At 44.5% G+C, this 23,576-nt stretch overlaps 1 protein-coding gene across 2 annotated transcripts in view; it reads right to left on the minus strand.

Annotated features, from left to right (window-relative positions):
* Positions 1 to 23,576, minus strand: part of LOC126251781 (monocarboxylate transporter 7-like) — a 175,176-nt gene that overhangs the window by 17,387 nt on the left and 134,213 nt on the right. Inside the window, exon 6 of one of the 2 annotated variants that reach the window (XM_049952405.1) lies at positions 13,025 to 13,143. In XM_049952405.1, the coding sequence (XP_049808362.1) occupies positions 13,025 to 13,143 (119 nt within the window). Of the gene's footprint in view, positions 1 to 13,024; positions 13,147 to 23,576 lie in introns of both variants that reach the window. The other variant, XM_049952404.1, reaches the window with a different exon arrangement.

Here is a 23,576-nt window from a genome sequence, read left to right on the forward strand (position 1 = left end):
AACAATTTGGTAGAGTAATAAGATTCGGTGATCACATTCAGCAGACTTTTCTGTGGAGACACTGTGATGAATGGGAATTCACGATGGTCCTTTAGCTCATGTGCGCTTGCCCTTGGTGCTTATCAGACCCTTTGATGACTTCCGTCTGCCCCATGTTGCTCTGGTTCCCATTCTAGTCTTTGCTGGATTTCATTCGGGTCGACTACTTATTCTCACGAACATTCAGCTTTGTTTATTTACTGGAGCCAGACTTTTTGTTTATTTACTGGAGCCAGACTTTTGCCCCTAAGGTAATCCTGCTTTTGCAGTCTAATTCCACTACTGATCATTGCATTGACTCACCAAGTCAGTCTCATGATCACAATCATCGCGTTCGAATCCGATCCCTTGGGTGTCCCTTTTGTAATTCGGCTACATGCAAAGCTTCTCCCTTGGATGGAGAGCCAACACTTGGAGGATGCCCGCAGGATGAAAGCGTGTTACCTGCGCAGTAGAGGCCAGCGCGGGCGTCAAGAAAAAGTACGGAGGGTACCCCCATGTTGTCTAATGACGGCGCTGGCGCCGGACGACGCACTGCGCTGACAAAATCGAGGAGTGAATACGCCAGCTGCCAGCAATCTTTCGGAAAGGATTTTGCAGCGTGGTGAAGTGTCTATCACTTTGTTGAAGACGATAGTTATTGTGATATTTAACATTTAAGTAATACACAGAGCGAAATTCTGGATGAAAAATAGGGAACGCTATGATTTTGCGTTTGATGGATTCTAGGTTACACATTACCGTGTATGAAATTTAGCTAATAAATTGAATTTTTCCATAGATCTGGGAGGAGGTCTATATGTATCTCCAATCTTGAGGAAATGGATTTGATGCAGCACACTGCACACACCACAATAAAGCGAAAGAGAACTATTAATAAACATAGTCACGTTTCATGAACTGTTCAAGATATGGAAAGGAGGTTTTGCAAATTATAGCATGCAAAGTGATGAGTAATTTTCCATACAATTAATACACATGACTTTGTTGTCTACAGAAATATACCAGGAGCTATAGTTTTCTTTCAATTCAATACTGTAATTTTTTATGAGGCACAAACTCGCACAATGAGATTTTCCATAAACTATTGTCCTCTCTGCTCGCCAATTACTTATTTAGTGAAACACTCTGTGTGGTGTCACCGCCAGACACCACACTTGCTAGGTGGTAGCTTAAATCGGCCGCGGTCCATTAGTACATGTCGGACCCGCATGTCGCCACTGTCAGGATCGCAGACCGAGCGCCACCACAAGGCAGGTCTAGAGAGACGTACGAGCACTCGCCCCAGTTGTACGGACGACATTGATAGCGACTACACGTACGAAGCCTTTCTCTCAATTGCCGAGAGACAGTTAGAATAGCCTTCAGCTAAGTCCATGGCTACGACCTAGCAAGGCGCAGTTAACCATATCTGGAGAGAGTCTCACTTGTATTATCAAGAGCAATGTACAACAAGAAATTAAAGTTAAGTATACGAGAAGCTCCGTTCTTTTCTTTATAGCTTTCATCACGTATCCCGTTTCAGACTTAACGCAAGACGGCGAGAGTTGACGCGTGCCCTTCCGGCTACTTCTCAGTGTGGCGTAGCTAGCTTGTTACGCCACAACACTCTGTTTCAGGATTCCATAGCAATAGCTACTGCAATAGTACCTATATTGGTAAGGTGAGTTTGCACAAATCGTATTGTATTCTGGCAAAAGAAGCAAAATGTAGATGTTATCCATAACTGATCATGCTTCTTCAAAGGAAAAAAGCTTAACAATTCAGTCAAAAATAAATCTCCAATTCTGTTGCAATTTTGGCAGAATCTTACAACCCAATGTCTTTTTAACGGTGAATGAGTGGAATCGGAATTTACTAAAGGATTTTCTTCCCGCAGTTCAACGATGTGAGAAATGTAAAAATAATTCACACAAATAGCTTACCATATTTTTGTTCCAATCCCTATTCGGAATGGAGTCGAGAATTTCTTCATCTTAAATATATTTTGATGTGTTAAATTGTATGTATTTATACTACATTTTCACCTTAATGAGTAGTCTCAAGTGGTTCATGAAGTTATCACCAACATGTTTTCGTAACCTTGTTATACATAGACAAATGTGCCTTAAAATTTGTTGTTTCTAATAGAACAATGCTATACTTTTGCTGCAGAGCAGAACTGAGGGGGTAAAACTCTTTTTCTGAATCTGTGAACACACTAACGATTTTAAGAACGTTGCCAATTGCTCGTTGAAGTCTCTGATGAATCAAAAGATACCTGAAGTGAAAAGAGTCGCCCTCTCAATCTGTATAGCGACCGAAATTGAAAGATAGTACTCGTATGCTATTTGTTGTATTTTTGAGCCACCGTCATAAGGCACATAGTCTGTCGTTTTCTCAACGTCAAACACGTGAGTGATAGACGTTAAATGATACTTCGCATTTTAAAAACGCCCTCGATTGCTAAGTTTACACGAGGCACAACTTTCGAAACACGAAAACCGATTTTCTGAAACCGTTTTTCGCTGTCGTGTTTACATGTTAAGGCCTGCAGTACTGTCGCTAGACCGGTCAAAGATTGAGTTTTACTGTTGTCAGTAGTTTTTTTACAAACGTTTGCTTATTTAGTCAGCTGTTTCTCTTCAGTTAAATGTCGGAAGTAGACAGTTTCATCGTAAGTCTAATATATCTATTTCTTTTTCAGTGAACAAAAAGTCATTGGACCCAGATTAGCCGACACTTTTTATCAAGACGTAATCTGACAACCCAAGCACTTTCCGAAGACGGTTTAAGGTTTTCATGGGAGCAAAGAATCGATTGTGGAAGAGGAAACCCGGCAGCTATGCATGGACTGCCGAAAGTAAGTTACATATGTCGCCTGTCGCGAAGGCCATTACGCAACAACAGTGTCGCATTGTCAGAAGGGAGTACAAGCTCGAGGTTCCCTGAAGATAAAGTTTTGCAGCAGCACGGATAACGAGTGCCTCACAGCGTGGGAGTGAAATGGTGCAGCAACTGCAAACGTATTCCAAAGTCGAAGTACGCTGGACGGTACGATTCTTTGGATCAAAACGTCTAAATTGCACACAATTCAACGTGAAATTCTGTTATATATATATTCTGTTATATAAAAGGCCTCCCTTCGCCTCTCAGCTCTTCCTTGCGCTCTCCAAAAGTCCCTCCATCGGCGAGCTTCACTGCTTTAGTTAAATTAAAACGGAGATGTCATATTCCGACAAAGGGTGATTCGTAATCTTCATCTTTACAGCAATAAAAACGCGATCGAGAAATAAATATATAAAATGAAATAGTACATTTTCGCCAGGATCCATGTGTCGTGATGAAAGTTCCATGTGGTCAACTAAACTTTCTTGATACATAGTAAAACAGAAATTGTATTTCTTCATGAGTCAAATTTGAGAAACGAATATCTTGACGTAATATTCCTCTTCTCAAAACCAAACGAAGAGCTAAGGACAAAACCACAATGAGCAGCAAATGGACGAATTGACAGTCCGGCAGTAGAATTTAAAGCCAGCGCCTTACTTAAAAGATTCGCTGGATGCAATAGAAAAATAATAATCGTTATCAAGGTACTTTGTCGCTAACAAAATAATCATCTTCCAAATCGAAAAACCGACGGAAAAATTGAAAAAAAAATGACTATAACTTGGCATGAGACATCCTTGCTGACACGTAGAGTAAATGTTCACCTCCAGAGGTTACATCATGTTCTAAAATAAAATGAAATGTACCTTAAAATAAAGGAAATAAAAGTTTCTTCCAGCTGTTCTACAGGCCTAATCTTAGGCATTGTCATTCAGTACACAAGCCGCCTATCCCCAATAAACAAGGTGATCCTGACCGTAGTGAAACGGCGCTAAAAATCAAGCGGCACAAGTGTGGGCGATGCTCTTCGGGAAAGAAAGACCATCGACATCGACCACAGGAGACAGTGTACAAGCTATCTTTCCGGCAAGATGAAAGAACACCTGGAGCGAGAGAGACTTTCCTGCAACCGTTCTCGAATAACTCGGTCGCCAAGAGCGGACGTCTATCGTTGAGGAACTGAACGATTGGTAGAACCTTCAGACAACTATTTTCGGAGACTTGACGAAGATTTTGAAATATAATAAATAAGTATCATGTATCTGTGTCACTTTGAAATATATTGAGGCATTCAATAAAAATTACTTAAGCTAAGCTGAACTCACGGTACTGACCGACCGCCTTGCCATCCTCAGCCTATTGGCGTCACTGGATGCTGATGTGGAGGGGATATGGTCAGCTCATCGCTCCCCTCACCTTCGTCAGTTTTCCTGACCGGAGCCGCTACTTCTCAGTCAAGTAGCTCCTCAATTTTCCTCAAAGGGCTGAGTGCATCCCGCTTGCCAACAGCGCTCGGCAGACCGGATGGTCACCCGTACAAGTGCTAGCCAAGCCCGGCAGCGCTTAACTTCGGTGATCTGACGGGAACCGGTGTTACCACTACAACAAGGTCGTTGTCTAGTAATAAAAATTACTTGGGCGGCTCAAATAACATGTAATTTACTTCTTGAAATCGCCACATAACACTGCATTTCAACAATCGAAATTAGGTGTTTACGTGACCAACCAGAAGTGATATTGGGAAATAGGTTTACGAAATATGATTTGAGGAGCTCCATGGAAATGTAGTGATTATAGTCTTCTGTGTTTTTCGGTTTGTGTAGGTGTTTTCAGAATAGTTGGTCTCTAAATGAGTACTCGTTGTACTGTTTAAGAAATTGATTGTTGGTGAGATACTGAACTAAAGTGCGCGTCATTTACGACGGCGGCCGAGTTTAGGTTCGTTCTGCGCATCTGACATCACAAAACACAGTCAGCCAATGAACAAAGAACGACGTTGCCAGAGCTCAACTGCAGTGCAGAGCACGGACGAGTGTCTTCAGTTTTAGAAACGTTCAGTTATAAATAAAGTAATTGAACAAAAGCAATGTCTTGATAGCAGACTTTATTTTATAGAAAGTTTGGAAAAAGCATTCTTTATACCAATTGCTTCATATTCTATTAATTAATTAAACCAAACAAGCAATAAACCTCCTAATTCAGGCGATATCAAGGAAAGGTGTTTGTATCATTCTCACTAACCGTTTTTTCGCAATAAAGAACAGCGGTAATTGTTTATTTCCTATTGTACTTCGACGAAACGTGAGTAATTCATAGTCATACCAACTGTGTTTGTCGGTATTTTGCGTGATATTTTAAAGTCGTCCGGGAGGGCTATGGAACGACGAGTTGCGTTAGCGTAATGGGTCAAGTGTTTAGCTCCTAAGTGAAATTTCCGCTTGGGACGCGACAGCGATCGGACGTGTCGGTACTTCCGCGTAGTCGTAGCGCCGCAAGCCGTGTTTATAGAAAGTCTTGGATTGTGACCTGTGATGTTCTCAGTGCTTATTCACTATCGTCGTACACAAGCTTCTTAATTCAGTCACAGCGGTCTCGACCGCTCATAGTGCAGTTATGGCTCCCAGTGTACCTCGTAAGAATACCCTGTGTTTTGCATTTGAGAAATCTTCCAGGAATGTGCAACCGAGTTCTCTAGAAATCCATGACTGGATAGTAGATATTATTGGCATCACATCCGATCAGGTCCACACAGCATATTATGACATGGCGGAATACTGTTTCTTTGTGAAGTTTTTAGACCAGACACAACTGGAGAAAATTTTGGTGAATACTGGTGGGAAAGCAGAGTTCCGACATCGTGATCAGTCGGCGAGTACAGTTTCAATAACTAACGCTGACATTGAGTATAAACAAGTGCGAGTGTTCAATTTGCCACCTGAGGTTGAGAATTGTTTTCTTAGAGATGTCCTCGATAAATACGGTGACATCCGACAGATTAGAAACGAAAAATGGTCGAGCCGTCACAAACTCGCTCAGTTGACATGGCCGTTAAAGTCAATATCCCATCCTATACAATGGTTTGTGGTTATAAGGCTCATGTCATTTACGATGGACAAGTAGGCACTTGTTTTATCTGTAACACGAGTGGGTATTTACGAGAAGATTGCCCACGGCGCGTTGTCGTACTTCGAAACAATCTGCAACAACGACAGTGATTAACATTGGCTGATGTCCTAAGTCAAAATCAGACGCATTCTGTGACTGACTCCCAACCGAGTGCATCTGTGTCAGAGGACAACGACCTCGGAAGCGGCACCTTCCCACCTTTGCCTCAAAACCCGTGGCCATTCACCCCTTAGCCACCGGTGTTGCATTATCTGTCGGTAACAAACGACGACGTACTAGTGACGGTAGTGATTCCGGCGACCAGGTAGTAAAAAATCAAACCGATAACGCGGAGCCACGGGCCTCCGCACAGGACACGCCGCCGGCCGCGGTGGTCTCGCGGTTCTAGGCGCGCAGTCCGCTACCGTGCGACTGCTACGGTCGCAGGTTCGAATCCTGCCTCGGGCATGGATGTGTGTGATGTCCTTAGGTTAGTTAGGTTTAAGTAGTTCTAAGTTCTAGGGGACTGATAACCACAGCAGTTGAGTCCCATAGTGCTCAGAGCCATTTGAACCACAGGACACGCATGTATCGGATGGCTCAGTTACGACCCGCCAAATTCCCATTCAACCGCCCGACGCAGAAACTGTCAGTACGAGGGCAGTCGAGTGTTTACAGCAATCCTTTCCGATGCCGCTTGTCGACTCGCCAGAGGTGGCCAACACACAAGAGGCGGCAGTCAGTCAACTGCAACTCGTAAATACAGCGGAGGAAGCAAGCGACGCAGAGCATAACATAAACAGCCGCCACCTAGAAACTGCTTCCAAACAACACGAGGACCCGGACAGCTGTATACAAACAGCCAGTGCGTCTCCAAACAAACAGAGTGAGCCTACTGAAGCCGAGTCTTCGGACTTGCCGTCACCCGTTCCGAAGCATGGACTTTCACATACTGCCTACAGCCATGACTCGCCGACTCCGCCGTCTTCTATGGCACTTCGGACGACTGTGTGACGGCAAAATAAAGTTAAACTAAAGGACTCCGTGGCTGGAAGTAACTCAAAAAATAAAGTCAGCGCAAAAACTGGTACAAAACCTGCGGGTGTAGGTTCTAAGTCCGACGGTGAGATGGACTGGGCTTCCTACGCTTCCCATCACCCACAAGTCCCGGACGATCTTGAGTCAAGCTTATAAGTTTTTGTCTCTGAACATTAATAGAGTTAGGACAGATTTAAAATTAGCAATGCTACGGCAGTTTATCTATGAGTCCGAAGCTGATATAGTTCTGCTAAAGGAAGTGTCTGTCTTAAGTTTTCATGTATCAGGATTTGCAACAATCGTAAACACCGTGGCGGACGGGGGTACAGGTACGGCCATTCTATCACGACACGGAATCCCAGTGAGGAATATCGAAATGTTGGACTCCGGTAGAGGCATAGCTTGCCAAATTTTTGACGTCACCCTCGTCAATATCTATGCTCCATCTGGAACCATCTTAAAATCAGAAAGAGCTAACTTCTTTAAATAAGACATCATATACTTGTTACGCCGCAACCCAACCCAGTTGATAATTAGTGGTGATTTCAACTGTGTGATCCACAGGAAAGACCAATCGCCAAACTTTAATTACTGTAGGGAACTACATGATCTGGTGCGTCACCTGCAGCTGAAGGATGCGTGGGAACTAAAATTTCCTACCCTGGTAAAGTACACGTACCTGACCACCACCGCAAATAGCCGTCTAGACCGTTTGTACATCTCTGAGAACATTTGCCAACATATTCTGGTCGCCGATGTCATTCCGGCTAGTTTCTCTGACCACTGCGCCCTCTGTGTCACGATAAATCCGGCCAAACAGCACACTAAATGGCATAGGATTCCGTGGAGCCTAAATGTTTCTATTCTCGCCGATGCCTTGCTACAAGATATCATCTCCACGACATGGGCGGATTGTCTCAAGCAATGCTGCAGATATCCGAGCAAGTTAGCCTGGTGGAATGTTGTGGTCAAACGGAAAATGCGATTATGCTTAAGAAACTACAGTTGGCAACGGGCGCAAGATGTCAAACGCACGATTGATTTTTACCAGACAGTTCTGCGAGAGTTGTATGCGACTACGTCACCAAACAACGCGCAGCTGACGACCAACAAACAAATAAAGGCGAAGCTTATAGGCATAAAGTGAACGCAGCTTGGAGGACTGAAGATCAGATCTAAAGCAAAATCGCTTCAAGAGGACGAACTTGCATCGCTGTATCACCTCATAAAACATCGTGCCCATCGCAAGCGAGCTTTTATCGGGGAGCTGGACACAGATGATAACCTCCGTTTGACCCGACAGAGTGATATTCTTACTGCAGTTTACCGGTACTTCACGGATCTCTACTCGCAATGCGATACATATGGTGATGACGGCGGCGATATCGTGCGTGCTCTGCCGGTCGTACACGATTTCGCTCCAGACGAAGTCCTTGAACTGATTTCTGGCTCGCCATCGAATAAATCCCCTGGCCCTGATGGTTTGCCACGGGAATTTTATGTGCGTTTCTGGCCCATAATCGGACACGTATTTACAGACGTTCTCAATGAAGTGATGCGAGGGAGTGACGTGCCGGCCAAAAGGAAGGAAGGCCGTATTGTATTGATACCAAAAGGAAAACACCGAAAAGCCTTAGATAACTTCCGACCTATTACTCACTCAACAGCAGATTGTCTCCGTTAATGAAGCAAGTGATTCACAACCATCAATCATGCTTCCCTGATCGCACTATTATGACGCCCCTTTCGGAATATAGAGATGTAATAGCCACAGCGTCAGTCACTAACGTGAATCTCGCATTGCTGTTTATCGTCTTTTGCAAGGCTTTTGATCGCGTCCGCCACGGGTACCTCCTACAGCTACTGCAGCGGTCTGGTTTTGATCAACGGGTTATTAATGTCGTGCAACATTTCGTCACGGGCATTACAACCAGAATCAGCGTAAATGGACAGCTTATTCAACCCATCGAGGTCCAAAGAGGAGTGCCGCAGGGGAGCCCTCTCTCCATGATGTTATTTGTTTTACCGCTCGAGCCGCTCTTACGCTCTATTCATGACAAACTTGCAGGCTTTTCGATCGCCGGGACGTCCTTCGTGGTTCGTGCTTACGCCGACGACGTCGGAGTGTTACTGCGCAACGACGGAGACGTATCAACCCTCAAGACCGCGGTAGAAGAGTACTGTCGTGCTTCCGGTGCTAAAATCAACGCCGATAAATGCACCTTTGTCAACATTCGAGGATTCGACGCAGTTATTATACCTTGGGCGAAGCGTGTCGAAGCCCACACCACTCTGGGGATGATTATCGACACATGCCCGCTAAAAATGAATGCAAAAAATTGGAAGCAGTTCACCAATAAAATGCAAGGTGCCATCTATGAAAACCATTGGCGGTCCGTTGACATTCTCCAACGCATACAACTCCTCAGCAGTTATATAGTCAGTAAAGCGTACTATATGGCCCAAATATTTCCAGTCCCCAAGATGCAGGCCAAACACGTGATGAAACTACCCTCTAATAGATTTATCTGGCAAGGGCATCTGTTCAAAGTGAAATACACCACGCTGACGTCTTACAGACAGGCCGGCGGACGCAACATGCCTGACATTAACCGAAAGTGTACTGCGTTATATATTAAACGAATCACCCATTTGTTGGACAAGGAAACTCTCAGCGTAAGCAGTTGGCTCTTCCGAACCTTACAACCCACCGATATGCACCCACCCATTGATGTAGGTAAAATACATTACAAACTACGACATGTCAAGCAGTTTTTCCTTGAAGTAAGCTATATTGATGGACATTATTTCACGCAGGATTTACCGACGACGCACCTGTTATTAAAAAGATGGACATCTCCAATAGCCCGGAATCCCATTGAACTTAAATACCCGAGTGTTCATTGGAAGGCAGTTTGGGACAACATAAGTTTAACCGTCCACACTGCTGAAGTGGCGTCCACATGGTATAAAGTGGTAAACGATGTTATACCCACTAATGAAAGGTTGCATAGAATCGGCTTATGTGACAGTGAGAAATGCGTCCACTGTGGTCTGGTCGACACCTTACGCCATCGCTTCACTTGTGGCGGCCATCTCATTAACTGGAAATGGGTGCAGCAGAGGCTGGGCCTGATTACCCGCAGCAACCCAGCCAGCCACTGCACCGACATCCTGCTCTGGCCGGACACGAAACATTTTCCCGCTACCAAGAACAACACCGTGATGTGGCTGTTAGGACAGTTTGTGATATACATCATCATCCACAATAGTGAAGATAATCTCATTAGTTTCGAGGCTTACATGAGAACGGCACGTTGGAAGATGAAACGTTACCAAAATTTCAGGAAGATGTTTGCTAACATGTTAGACATAATTTTTGAAAAACAAGGCGTAGGGTAATTCTCGATGCCGGTAAGGACACAAATCACATGCAAGATAATGTAGCGAACAAAATACACAACGAATAAGGGGTTACACCTGTTCCTAGGACTGCTCCCGACGTCTCAATGGTGTTATTAACTTCATTATGACGTTTTCATTCATTTATGTTTCCAGCGCATGTCTTGTTATGCGTTTGAATGCTCCAAACGACTTTGAGTTTGGACGGTTATGAATCAAATGACAGAACTGCCATTTTAGTTAAGACAGTCAATTATACACTCCTGGAAATTGAAATAAGAACACCGTGAATTCATTGTCCCAGGAAGGGGAAACTTTATTGACACATTCCTGGGGTCAGATACATCACATGATCACACTGACAGAACCACAGGCACATAGACACAGGCAACAGAGCATGCACAATGTCGGCACTAGTACAGTGTATATCCACCTTTCGCAGCAATGCAGGCTGCTATTCTCCCATGGAGACGATCGTAGAGATGCTGGATGTAGTCCTGTGGAACGGCTTGCCATGCCATTTCCACCTGGCGCCTCAGTTGGACCAGCGTTCGTGCTGGACGTGCAGACCGCGTGAGACGACGCTTCATCCAGTCCCAAACATGCTCAATGGGGGACAGATCCGGAGATCTTGCTGGCCAGGGTAGTTGACTTACACCTTCTAGAGCACGTTGGGTGGCACGGGATACATGCGGACGTGCATTGTCCTGTTGGAACTGCAAGTTCCCTTGCCGGTCTAGGAATGGTAGAACGATGGGTTCGATGACGGTTTGGATGTACCGTGCACTATTCAGTGTCCCCTCGACGATCACCAGTGGTGTACGGCCAGTGTAGGAGATCGCTCCCCACACCATGATGCCGGGTGTTGGCCCTGTGTGCCTCGGTCGTAAGCAGTCCTGATTGTGGCGCTCACCTGCACGGCGCCAAACACGCTTACGACCATCATTGGCACCAAGGCAGAAGCGACTCTCATCGCTGAAGACGACACGTCTCCATTCGTCCCTCCATTCACGCCTGTCGCGACACCACTGGAGGCGGGCTGCACGATGTTGTGGCGTGAGCGGAAGACGGCCTAACGGTGTGCGGGACCGTAGCCCAGCTTCATGGAGACGGTTGCGAATGGTTCTCGCCGATACCCCAGGAGCAACAGTGTCCCTAATTTGCTGGGAAGTGGCGGTGCGGTCCCCTACGGCACTGCGTAGGATCCTATGGTCTTGGCGTGCATCCGTGCGTCGCTGCGGTCCGGTCCCAGGTCGACGGGCACGTGCACCTTCCGCCGACCACTTGCGACAACATCGATGTACTGTGGAGACCTCACGCCCCACGTGTTGAGCAATTCGGCGGTACGTCCACCCGGCCTCCCGCATGCCCACTATACGCCCTCGCTCAAAGTCCGTCAGCTGCACATACGGTTCACGTCCACGCTGTCGCGGCATGCTACCAGTGTTAAAGACTGCGATGGAGCTCCGTATGCCACGGCAAACTGGCTAACACTGACGGCGGCGGTGCACAAATGCTGCGCAGCTAGCGCCATTCGACGGCCAACACCGCGGTTCCTGGTGTGTCCGCTGTGCCGTGCGTGTGATCATTGCTTGTACAGCCCTCTCGCAGTGTCCGGAGCAAGTATGGTGGGTCTGACACACTGGTGTCAATGTGTTCTTTTTTCCATTTCCAGGAGTGTATATATGTTTCCGTTTTTGTTCTATGTCTTTGTCTAGACTGAAGAGGCTATTGTCAGTTTACTATTTTTGTTCTATTTTGTAAGCTTACAAATGGCACTGTATTGAAATGTGTTCTTCAGTCAATTGCAGGTTACAATTCGTGTTGAAACAGTTCCAGCACTTCATTATTTTGATTTTGTGCTTTTTGTACATATATGGTTGTTTTAATAAAGGAAAAAAAGTGAAAGGTTCTAAGTTCGAACCTTATTCGGCGCTTAATATTTTCTTTATTTAAAAACAATATCGAAGTGTCTTAATTCATGAATTTTATTCGTTTGAATGTAATTTTTTGAAATTTCTAGTGGCAACTAAAATCGACCATACGGAAAGTATACGCTATGGACTTTTACCTCTGCAAACTCTTCAAAATTTCGTGCAATGGTTTACTGCATCTAATGCTGCACAATAACTGTGTTGAACATCGAAACAAAATTAAGTCATTTATGGGGGGGAAGGTATCAGTCAAGAAGATGTGTAAAATTCAAATTTTTGGGCCAAATAGTTTTTTGTGAAATCTAATGATAAAGTGTGTCAAGGCAGTCGAAACACCATGTGTCTGCACAGGTGAGCAATGCAGTGATGACAAAATCGCGCACAGCGCGGAATGCGGGGAGCACGTCTCTGTAGCAGCGAAAGGATTAATGTGGCCGTGGGGGCTTTACTTCGTAAACTGCGCGCTCCCCCCTAAATAAAGTTTGCGAACTATACTATAGCGCTGCTTCTCTTGGCGCGTGCAACTGGCAACGCAGCAATCTCCCGCGTCTAGGCGGGCATGCACGAACCGCCAAGATAAAAGAATTGAACTATAGTGTTGCTAACTTAAGAAGTTGAAGCTTAATGCGTTTTACCTTCTGGTGTTCCTGCCTGCTGCAGCTCTTGGTGATGGGCTGTCTTTTAGAGAGCTCGCTGGTCGAGACAGCTGTATCTGACTGTTGAGAGTCCCAGCACTGTGGTGGGAAGGTTGCTTCTGCTGTCACAATACAAAAAAATATATTTTATCATTTCGTCAACAACATAACGTAGCTAAATATATTAACTTGGTAACGAAACGTTTTTGAAATAAAATGTCATGTTACCTACATTTCAACAAGTCTTTGTTTCACAGCATACTCCTTAAGTTACATTTGTAAGCAATTATTTTGAGAAAGTGCCGCTATCGACTTATCTAGCTAAAATTAATGAAAAAAATTAAGTACCTACAAGAAGAGGAGGAAGTAAAGTCCACAAGTTTAGTGGTCGTGTGATTTTATTTCAGTGATTATAATATGAAGTTGAATGAATAATGAAATTAGCAATACGAGCCCACTGTTGTTTCCTTGTCAGTTCAATGTTGTACATACACCCTTAAGCTTGGATATTCGCACTGATTCGGTGGGTTGGGTACTGTTTGAGGCAGCCAATGTGGGACCTATGAAGCTGTAGAGTATTTTCATTAAAAGCAAGTTGTTTATGGAAATAGTTTCTCTTATTTTTATATCATGAATTACAACACTACGCTCCATAACAGTAACTTGCAATACAGCCGCAGTCGGTTGTTAACAATATAGCGTCAACTGTCTACTTTAAAACATCGCCAGATGACATGGTGCATATGAGAAACGTGGAATGGGAGGGTGGCACCCAGCTGAGGCTTTTCGTCGTAGGTAAAATAGTCGGTTTATTCGAGATTCGGACAGACGTCATTGTTGACCTTTACGTTTTTGGAGAGAGGACAGTGTTTTATTTTCTTTTATCGAGGGTCTTAGCGTGAAATATACACATTTTAAACGGTAATTAACTCTCACTGAAATATAGGTTACTGCAAGGCAAATAAAATGTTGCAAATGAACGACGTTAGTGACCTGGAACAGCTTAATCACGAGACCTTGCTGCTTTTCAACATCACCCATTTCCCATCAGTTGGTACTGTTGCTTCATTTTGATGCTTTGCCACCCATGCACGGCACGCAGCAAAACATTTCATGTGTGCCCTAACAGTAATAGCCCAATAGATTAAAGAAACTAGAATGATAAACAAACAGGACCTCAAAGCTCAACCAACGTACTGGGAAGGTGTTGTCAAAAAACCAGCGTACGTCCAAATTGAAGTGTGCTGGGGCCACGTAACGCATGAACCATTTGACGTGTAGAGTTGGCAGAGGAACATTTCCTAGTGGTACAGGCAGTGTACTCCGCAATGAGATCAAAGAGCTTGTCCACTAGTCATTGGAGGGTAGCACACAGGGCCCGAATACTCACTCAAGGCTTCTACTGCGGATTTATTAACAATGCGGCTCTTGGATGTAAATTCCATAACATTTTCTCGAGACAACTGGCCGGCATCAAATACCCGCTGTTTGCAAACAGTGGTTGCCTACCTGCACGCCGTGGTGACCTACATACGGAGATCACACAAGGAAGACTCTCACGTGTCCCATCAATAATAGCCCAGTGAATTAAGGAACCTCGACTGACCAACACGCAGGATCTCGATGTTCAACCTACCACAGGTGAAGGCAGCGTGTTCAGAGGTGCCTACCGTGAACCAAACTGTGGTCTTCCGTGCATGGTCTGAGTTACTCGATTTGCCGAGCGTCGCAGTGAGCGAGAGCCGAACCAAAATTGGCATCTTTTGTCGGATCTCTGGATCCTCCACTATACTGTGAGAGTGCTAACATCGGAAAAGCTTTTCTTACTCGTTGCGATCTGACGATGGGAAACGCGGGTTTCCAGGTAGCCGCAGTTTTATCACGTTGGACCTTGATGGTTTACTTGGTGGCGGTATTCGCCGCACAGACTTGCACTGTCCGACACGTCTGACTAATATACAGCATCCCACGAGAAATCATAGAATTATACGTATGGTCACTTTTCGGACATGAAGAAACTATGAGGCCATCAATTTCACATTCCACAGCTCAGCATATACTACTATCGGCAAGGCAATTAGCATCGGATGCAGGTATGTGGCTCTGGCGATAAGAACAATTTCTTTGAAAATATACAGAACTCGAATCTGCCAACGCATTATGTCTAAATTACACATTATAGGATGTACGGGCTAGAGATATACATAAACAAATCCTTATAGCGAAAGAATCCGACATTTTATGTTGCAAGGTAAATTTGCAGTCGACAGATACACTCTCCAAGTTGTGATCCTCACCATTACAAGAACTGGGGTGAATTGCGCGGCCCATGCGCGCCAGTAACGGGGCAGTCCTATCTCGACATGTTGACGAACTGCACACTTCCACAGATGCCTCCCGACCTCATTTTCCAGCAGGCTGGTGCCTACACCCAGTAGCGTGGTGATGTTGCCATATTCCTCCATGAGGCGTTTCCTGAGTGTTGGATGGGGAGGGGAATCATATTGCCTGACCCCCCTCGGTCTTTCGATCTGACTCCTCTCTATTTCAGTGCATTGAGGTTTATCAAGGACATCGTTTAGAGAAGAAGGATTCGAGATGGAGCAGATCTGAAACAACGGATCTACGCCACACTAGAGGCCATAACACCTGTCATGCTTATGAACATCTGGGGATTAGTGGAGTATCACTTCGGTATCTATCGAGTTACAAACAGTGCCCACACTGAATTTTACCAAGATGCATAAAAATTTTTGAGCTCCTGTGTAGAGTGTTGGACAAATAAAGTGATAAGCCTTGATAGGTACTGAAATATAAACAAATGTTTTTATATATCTCTAGCCCAGACACCCTGTATTTCTTTGAGGACTAACATTCACATGGCAGCAGCGCTTCCTATCGAGGATTCATGGTTTAAAGCTTGAAGACAAGTCGTTGAGGTGTTTTATTTATTAAGTTTCTTGTTTTTGTCAGATTAGGAGTCAAACTTACCTCCATAAACAATTACTGTGACTGAATAAATTAAGGGAAGATTGGGTCATATCTACAATGTTTATGATGTTTCGATTTTATGTCCTGTTACTGTTGACATCATCACACAGGGGAAGTTTGATGCACATTAATAGTTACAGCCCAGTGTTTTAAATTATTTCAACTTCACTACCTGTATCCATTTACCTATGTTATTAATACATTAAAATATCTTGAACTAACTATCTACCATATACTAACATGGTGCCACGTATACACTATCTGCTCAAATGTATCTGGACACCTATCAGTGGACATTAATATGGGATGTGTACACCCTCTGCAATAGTGACGGCTAGAGCTCTACCGGGGACACATTCAATGAGCTGTCTGAAAGTCTATGGAGGAATGGCAGCCCATTCTTCCTCAAGAGCCATAACCAGAGAAGATGGTGACTCTGGATGTGGGAGTCTGGAACAAAGTCAACGTTTGAACTCATCCAAAAGATGTTCAATTGGGTTCGGGTCGGAACTCTGGCAGGCCAGTACGTTTCAAGAATGTCACTGTCCACAGACCATTGCCTCACAGATACTCCTTTATGACAGGGTCCATTGCCATGCATATGTAGACGTCGTCTCTAAAGTGTTCCTCTACTGTATGCAGTACACAATGCTGTAAAATGTGTTCATATCCTTCCTCATATGGTATTTCCTTAAGTGCAATAGTGGGACCACATCTAAGCACGAAAAACACCCTCGTTTCGTACCCTCTGTACTTCACTGCTGGAGCTGCACAAGATGGCAGGGAACGCTCTCCAAACATCTGTCAAACCCAAATCCCTTCTTTGGATTGACACAGGGTACAGCGTGATTCATCTCTCCGACCCACTCGTTTCCAGTCATTCGTTGTACAGTGTCATCGCTCTTTACATCACCTTTGAGTGTCGATAAGCACTGGTTACAGAAATGATTGGCTTACGGGAAGCGCTCAAAAATAGTACTACAATCTTTGTAACTTCCTATGGACCGTCATTACGCTGTCTGGGCTGGTGGTAGAACTTTGGAACTCATGAGTGTTCCCTTCAGCTGATTTCATGTGTTTGTTTGCAACAGCCCTCCGCAAGGCTCGAACGTCCCTGTCTGTCAGTATATGCGTTCTGCCTGATGGTTGTTTTTTCACGTTTCCACTTTCCAGCGACATCGTCATCAGTCGACTTGGGAGGCTTTAGAAGGATTGAAACGTCTGTGATGGATTCGTTACTCAGGTGACATCCAGTGACTAGTTCACGTTCGAAGTCACTGAGATCTCCTGACCGACTCATTCTGCTGTTTCTGCTTCTCTACTGACAACACAATACTTCTTGCCTCCTTCGATATTGGCGGCTCCGCGCGTGGTGACATCTAGCGGTCAATTCTGCATTTCATGGCGGTGTACAGATACTTTTGATCCTATAGTGTACTAACCATCCAACTAGAAGCTCATAATAGACTAAAATTACTAAACCTGTCTACAGGTCGTACATGGGGATTACATCCTTTCATATCGCTCTACCTCTACAAAAGCTTTATCTGACCCAATCTCACAATTGACAACATAGCCTGGATCTCCGCACACCCAAAATTTTGCCGCTCCCTACAAGTCGTAGAATGCCAAGTGCTCTTCTTCTTGTTCTGCATCCATCTTCCTCCCTCCTACACGTATCCCCTTAAAGCTGATAAAATTAAACCTCTCTCATCAAATACCTAAAATAACTACACAAATACTATACACTGAGCTATAAAGCACAGTGAAAAATAATGTTAATATATTGCATCAAAATATCAGGGGACTAAAAAACAAAGTAGATGAGCTTCTTGTTTGCGTAGAAGATTTAGAAACTGAGGGTGAAATAGATGTACTATGCCTGTCTGAAAATCATATAGTCATAGGTATGGCAATGGTAAATGTAGGCGGATATAAGCTTTCAGCACATGTAAGTAGAGACACTGTGGAGAGAGGAGGAGTTGCTGTATATGTTAAAATCTGTCACAGTGCGTAGAGCAACATATAGAAGCATGTGCATGTGAGCTTAAACTAAGTAATGGCACTTTTATAATTGTAGTTGTGTATAGGTCCCCATTGGGAAATTTTCAACTATTTTTGAAAAACTTGGATTCTTTGCTGTGCTACCTGTCAGACAGAGGAAAGCAAATTATTGTTTGTGGGGATTTCAATGTAGATTTTCTGAAAGAATCTGATAGAAAGCTTGACCTTAAAGTATTACTTGGTTCTTTCAATTTGACGAGTTATTGATTTTTCTTACTCAGGAAGCACACTGATAGATAATGTTCTCAAAGACCAAGATAAATTTAATCAAATAAAAACTTTTCCTGTTAAGAATGATCTGTCCGATCATGATGCACAGCTAGTTACAGTATACGATATAGCTTCATACAGTAATGCAAAACAGTCCTCCAAAATAGTGCATTCAATTGATGATTTAACAATTCAAAATTTTGGGGAAAGCTCGCAACAGTTAGACTGGAATGAAGTGTACAGGGAACATGATACTAATTTAAAATTTAACCTATTTCATGATACCTTTGTGAGTATGTACAGTGAAATACACTCCTGGAAATTGAAATAAGAACACCGTGAATTCATTGTCCCAGGAAGGGGAAACTTTATTGACACATTCCTGGGGTCAGATACATCACATGATCACACTGACAGAACCACAGCCACATAGACACAGGCAACAGAGCATGCACAATGTCGGCACTAGTACAGTGTATATCCACCTTTCGCAGCAATGCAGGCTGCTATTCTCCCATGGAGACGATCGTAGAGATGCTGGATGTAGTCCTGTGGAACGGCTTGCCATGCCATTTCCACCTGGCGCCTATGCTGGACGTGCAGACCGCGTGAGACGACGCTTCATCCAGTCCCAAACATGCTCAATGGGGGACAGATCCGGAGATCTTGCTGGCCAGGGTAGTTGACTTACACCTTCTAGTGCACGTTGGGTGGCATGGGATACATGCGGACGTGCATTGTCCTGTTGGAACAGCAAGTTCCCTTGCCGGTCTAGGAATGGTAGAACGATGGGTTCGATGACGGTTTGGATGTACCGTGCACTATTCAGTGTCCCCTCGACGATCACCAGTGGTGTACGGCCAGTGTAGGAGATCGCTCCCCACACCATGAGGCCGGGTGTTGGCCCTGTGTGCCTCGGTCCTATGCAGTCCTGATTGTGGTGCTCACCTGCACGGCGCCAAACACGCATACGACCATCATTGGCACCAAGGCAGAAGCGACTCTCATCGTGAAGACGACACGTCTCCATTCGTCCCTCCACTAACGCCTGTCGCGACACCACTGGAGGCGGGCTGCACGATGTTGGGGCGTGAGCGGAAGACGGCCTAACGGTGTGCGGGACCGTAGCCCAGCTTCATGGAGACGGTTGCGAATGGTCCTCGCCGATACCCCAGGAGCAACAGTGTCCCTAATTTGCTGGGAAATGGCGGTGCGGTCCCCTACGGCACTGCGTAGGATCCTACGGTCTTGGCGTGCATCCGTGCGTCGCTGCCGTCCGGTCCCAGGTCGACGGGCACGTGCACCTTCCGCCGACCACTGGCGACAACATCGATGTACTGTGGAGACCTCACGCCCCACGTGTTGAGCAATTCGGCGGTACGTCCACCCGGCCTCCCGCATGCCCACTATACGCCCTCGCTCAAAGTCCGTCAACTGCACATACGGTTCACGTCCACGCTGTCGCGGCATGCTACCAGTGTTAAAGACTGCGATGGAGCTCCGTATGCCACGGCAAACTGGCTGACACTGACGGCGGCGGTGCACAAATGCTGCGCAGCTAGCGCCATTCGACGGCCAACACCGCTGTTCCTGGTGTGTCCGCTGTGCCGTGCGTGTGATCATTGCTTGTACAGCCCTCTCGCAGTGTCCGGAGCAAGTATGGTGGGTCTGACACACCGGTGTCAATGTGTTCTTTTTTCCATTTCCAGGAGAGTATAATTGTAAGAATCCATGTAAAAAGCTATGGCTTGCTAAAGGGATAAAAATATATTTTAAACAGAAAAGGGAACTGTATCTTATAGCTATGAGTAGTAATGATCCAGAAACAGTGAAACATTATGAAAACAACTGCACTGTACTAATAAAAGTTATTAAGAAGTCCAGAAGTATGTGCTTTATGTCTGAGATTAGCACAGCTGATAATAAAATTAAAACAATTTGGAATGTTGTTAAAAGGGAAACAGGGCAACTGAGAGCACAGGAAGACTGTATTTCTATCAAACACAATGCAAAATTTGTTAACAAGAAGTCAGAAGTAGAAAACATTTTTAATAATCATTTTAAGTGCTGTAGGGAAAATAGGATCCAGCTATTCATTAGAAAATGGAAGGCAGTATATGGATGACGTAGTACCTATGCAATTTGATTCAATTCTCCTCTACTACTGAAATTAGGAAAATAATAAATTCATGCAAAAGTAAATCTCACATGGAATTGACAGCATTTCCAACAGAGTACTAAAAGCTTATTCCCAACAAATAAGTAGGATTCTCAGCCACATACATAGTAGCTCAATGAAACAGGTCATTTTTCCAGACAGTCTGAAATACACTATTGTTAAACCATAGGGGACAGATCTGATGCTAACAACTACCGCCCAATCTCACTTCTGACAGCTTTATCCAAAATTCTTGAAAAAGTAATGTATTCATGAGTAGCATCACATATTTGTAAAAATGAAGTACTAACAAAATGTCAATTTATTTTTCAGAAAGGCATTTCAACAGAAAGTGCTATACAGGGTGAGTCACCTAACATTACCTCTGGATATATTTCGTAAACCACATCAAATACTGACGAATCGATTCCACAGACAGAATTTGAGGAGAGGGGCTGGTGTAACTGGTTAATACAAACCACAAAAAAATGCACAGAAGTATGTTTTTTAACACAAACCTACGTTTTTTTAAATGGAACCCCGTTAGTTTTGTTAGCACATCTGAACAAATAAACAAATACGTAATCAGTGCCGTTTGTTGCATTGTAAAATGTTAATTAAATCCGGAGATATTGTAACTTAAATTTGACGCTTGAGTACCACTCCTCCGCTGTTCGATCGTGTGTATCGGAGAGCACCGAATTACGTAGGGATCCAAAGGGAACGGTGATGGACCTTAGGTACAGAAGAGACTGGAACAGCATATTACGTCCACATGCTAACACCTTTTTATTGGTCTTTTTCACTGACGCACATGTACATTACCATGAGGGGTGAGGTACACGTACACACGTGGTTTCCGTTTTCAATTACGGAGTGGAATAGAGTGTGTCCCGACATGTCAGGCCAATAGATGTACAATGTGGTGGCCATCATTTGCTGCACACAATTGCAATATCTGGCGTAATGAATGTCGTACACGCCGCAGTACATCTGGTGTAATGTCGCCGCAGGCTGCCACAATACGTTGTTTCATATCCTCTGGGGTTGTAGGCACATCACGGTACACATTCTCCTTTAACGTACCCCACAGAAAGAAGTCCAGAGGTGTAAGATCAGGAGAACGGGCTGGCCAATTTATGCGTCCTCCACGTCCTACGAAACGCCCGTCGAACTTCCTGTCAAGGGTCAGCCTAGCGTTAATTGCGGAATGTGCAGGTGCACCATCATGCTGATACCACATACGTCGACGCGTTTCCAGTGGGACATTTTCGAGCAACGTTGGCAGATCATTCTGTAGAAACGCGATGTATGTTGCAGTTGTTTGGGCCCCTGCAATGGAGTGAGGACCAATGAGGTGGTCGCCAATGATTCCGCACCATACATTTACAGTCCACGGTCGCTGTCGCTCTACCTGTCTGAGCCAGCGAGGATTGTCTACGGACCAGTAATGCATGTTCCGTAGATTCACTGCCCCGTGGTTTGTGAAACCCGCTTCATCGGTAAACAGGTAGAACTGCAACGCATTCTCTGTTAATGCCCATTGACAGAATTGCACTCGATGATTAAAGTCATCACCATGTAATTGCTGATGTAGCGACACATGAAACGGGTGAAAGCGGTGACGATGCAGTATGCGCATGACACTACTTTGACTCAGTCCACCGGCTCTCGCAATGTCCCGTGTACTCATGTGTGGGTTCATGGCAACAGCAGCTAGCACACCAACTGCACCCGCTTCTCCTGTGACGGGCCTGTTACGGAGCCGTTTGCGTGCTATGACCATACCTGTTGCATACAGTTGGCGGTAGATGTTTTGCAACGTGCGGCACGTTGGATGCTCTCAGTCCGGGTACCGTTCTGCATACACCCTGCAGGCTTCAGCTGTATTTCGTCGACACTCGCCATAGATGAGTATCATCTCCGCCTTTTCAAAGTTCGAATACACCATGGTCACAGTTCCTACAACACTACACTATCAGAGACGTCTGGTAACACGGTGTACTACAGTTGGTCTGCGTGCGGAGACGAATGCAGAATAACAATAGCAGCAAGCGCTACATGCGGACACTGCGACAGCTAGACCAAACCACAACAGCGCACTACAGCCACACTCGTAAACACGGTCGTCATCGTAAACATGTCCCTGCAGATGCTGCTCGCCGACCGTGGCCCGTGTTTGTTACAACACGCAACTGAACGTCGGAGGTTTCAAGCGTCGACTTTAGGTTACAATATCTCCGGATGTAATTAAATTTTACAATGCAACAAACGGCACTGATTACGTATTTGTTTATATGTTCAGATGTGCTAACAAAACTAACGTGGTTCCATTTAAAAAAAACGTAGGTTTGTGTTAAAAAACATACTTCCGTGAATTTTTGTATGGTTTGTATTAAACAATTACACTAGCCTCTCTCCTCACGTTCGGTCTGTGGAATCGGTTCTTCAGTATTTGATGCGGTTTACGAAATGTATACAGCGGTAACGTTAGGTGACTCACCCTGTATGTGCTTTCACTAATCAAATACTAAATGCATTGAATAACCAAACATCACCCATTTGGATATTTTGTGATCTCTCAAAGGCTTTTAATTGTGTGAATCATGAAATTCTTCTAGATAAGCTTAAATATTGTGGTCTGAGTGGGACTGTGCACGAATGGTTTAATTCATATTTAACTGGAAGAATGAAGAAGGTTGAAATTAACAGTACAGATAGTCTGCAAAAACCGGCAGAGTCCTCTAACTGGGGAGGTATCAAGAATGGTGTCCCACAGGGTTCAGTCTTGGGTCCCTTATTGTTCTTGATATATATTAACGACTTGCCATTCTATATTCATAAAGATGCAAAGCTAGCTCTTTTTGCTGATGATACTAGTAATCACACCCTACAACTAAGAATCACCTGAGGAAATTGGCAATAATGTCTTTCAGAAAATTATTAAGTGGTTCTCTGCAAATGGACTCTCACTAAATTTTGAGAGAACTCAGTTTATACAATTCTGTACAGTAAATGGCATAACACCATTGATAAATATAGACTATGAACAGAAGTCTGTTGCTAAGGCAGAATACTCAAAATTTCTGGGTGTGCACTGATGAGAAATTAAATTGGAGGAAACACATC

The sequence above is a fragment of the Schistocerca nitens genome, chromosome 4 (genome assembly GCF_023898315.1).
Source record: "Schistocerca nitens isolate TAMUIC-IGC-003100 chromosome 4, iqSchNite1.1, whole genome shotgun sequence".
In the NCBI taxonomy this organism is placed as follows: Eukaryota; Metazoa; Arthropoda; class Insecta; order Orthoptera; family Acrididae; genus Schistocerca; species Schistocerca nitens.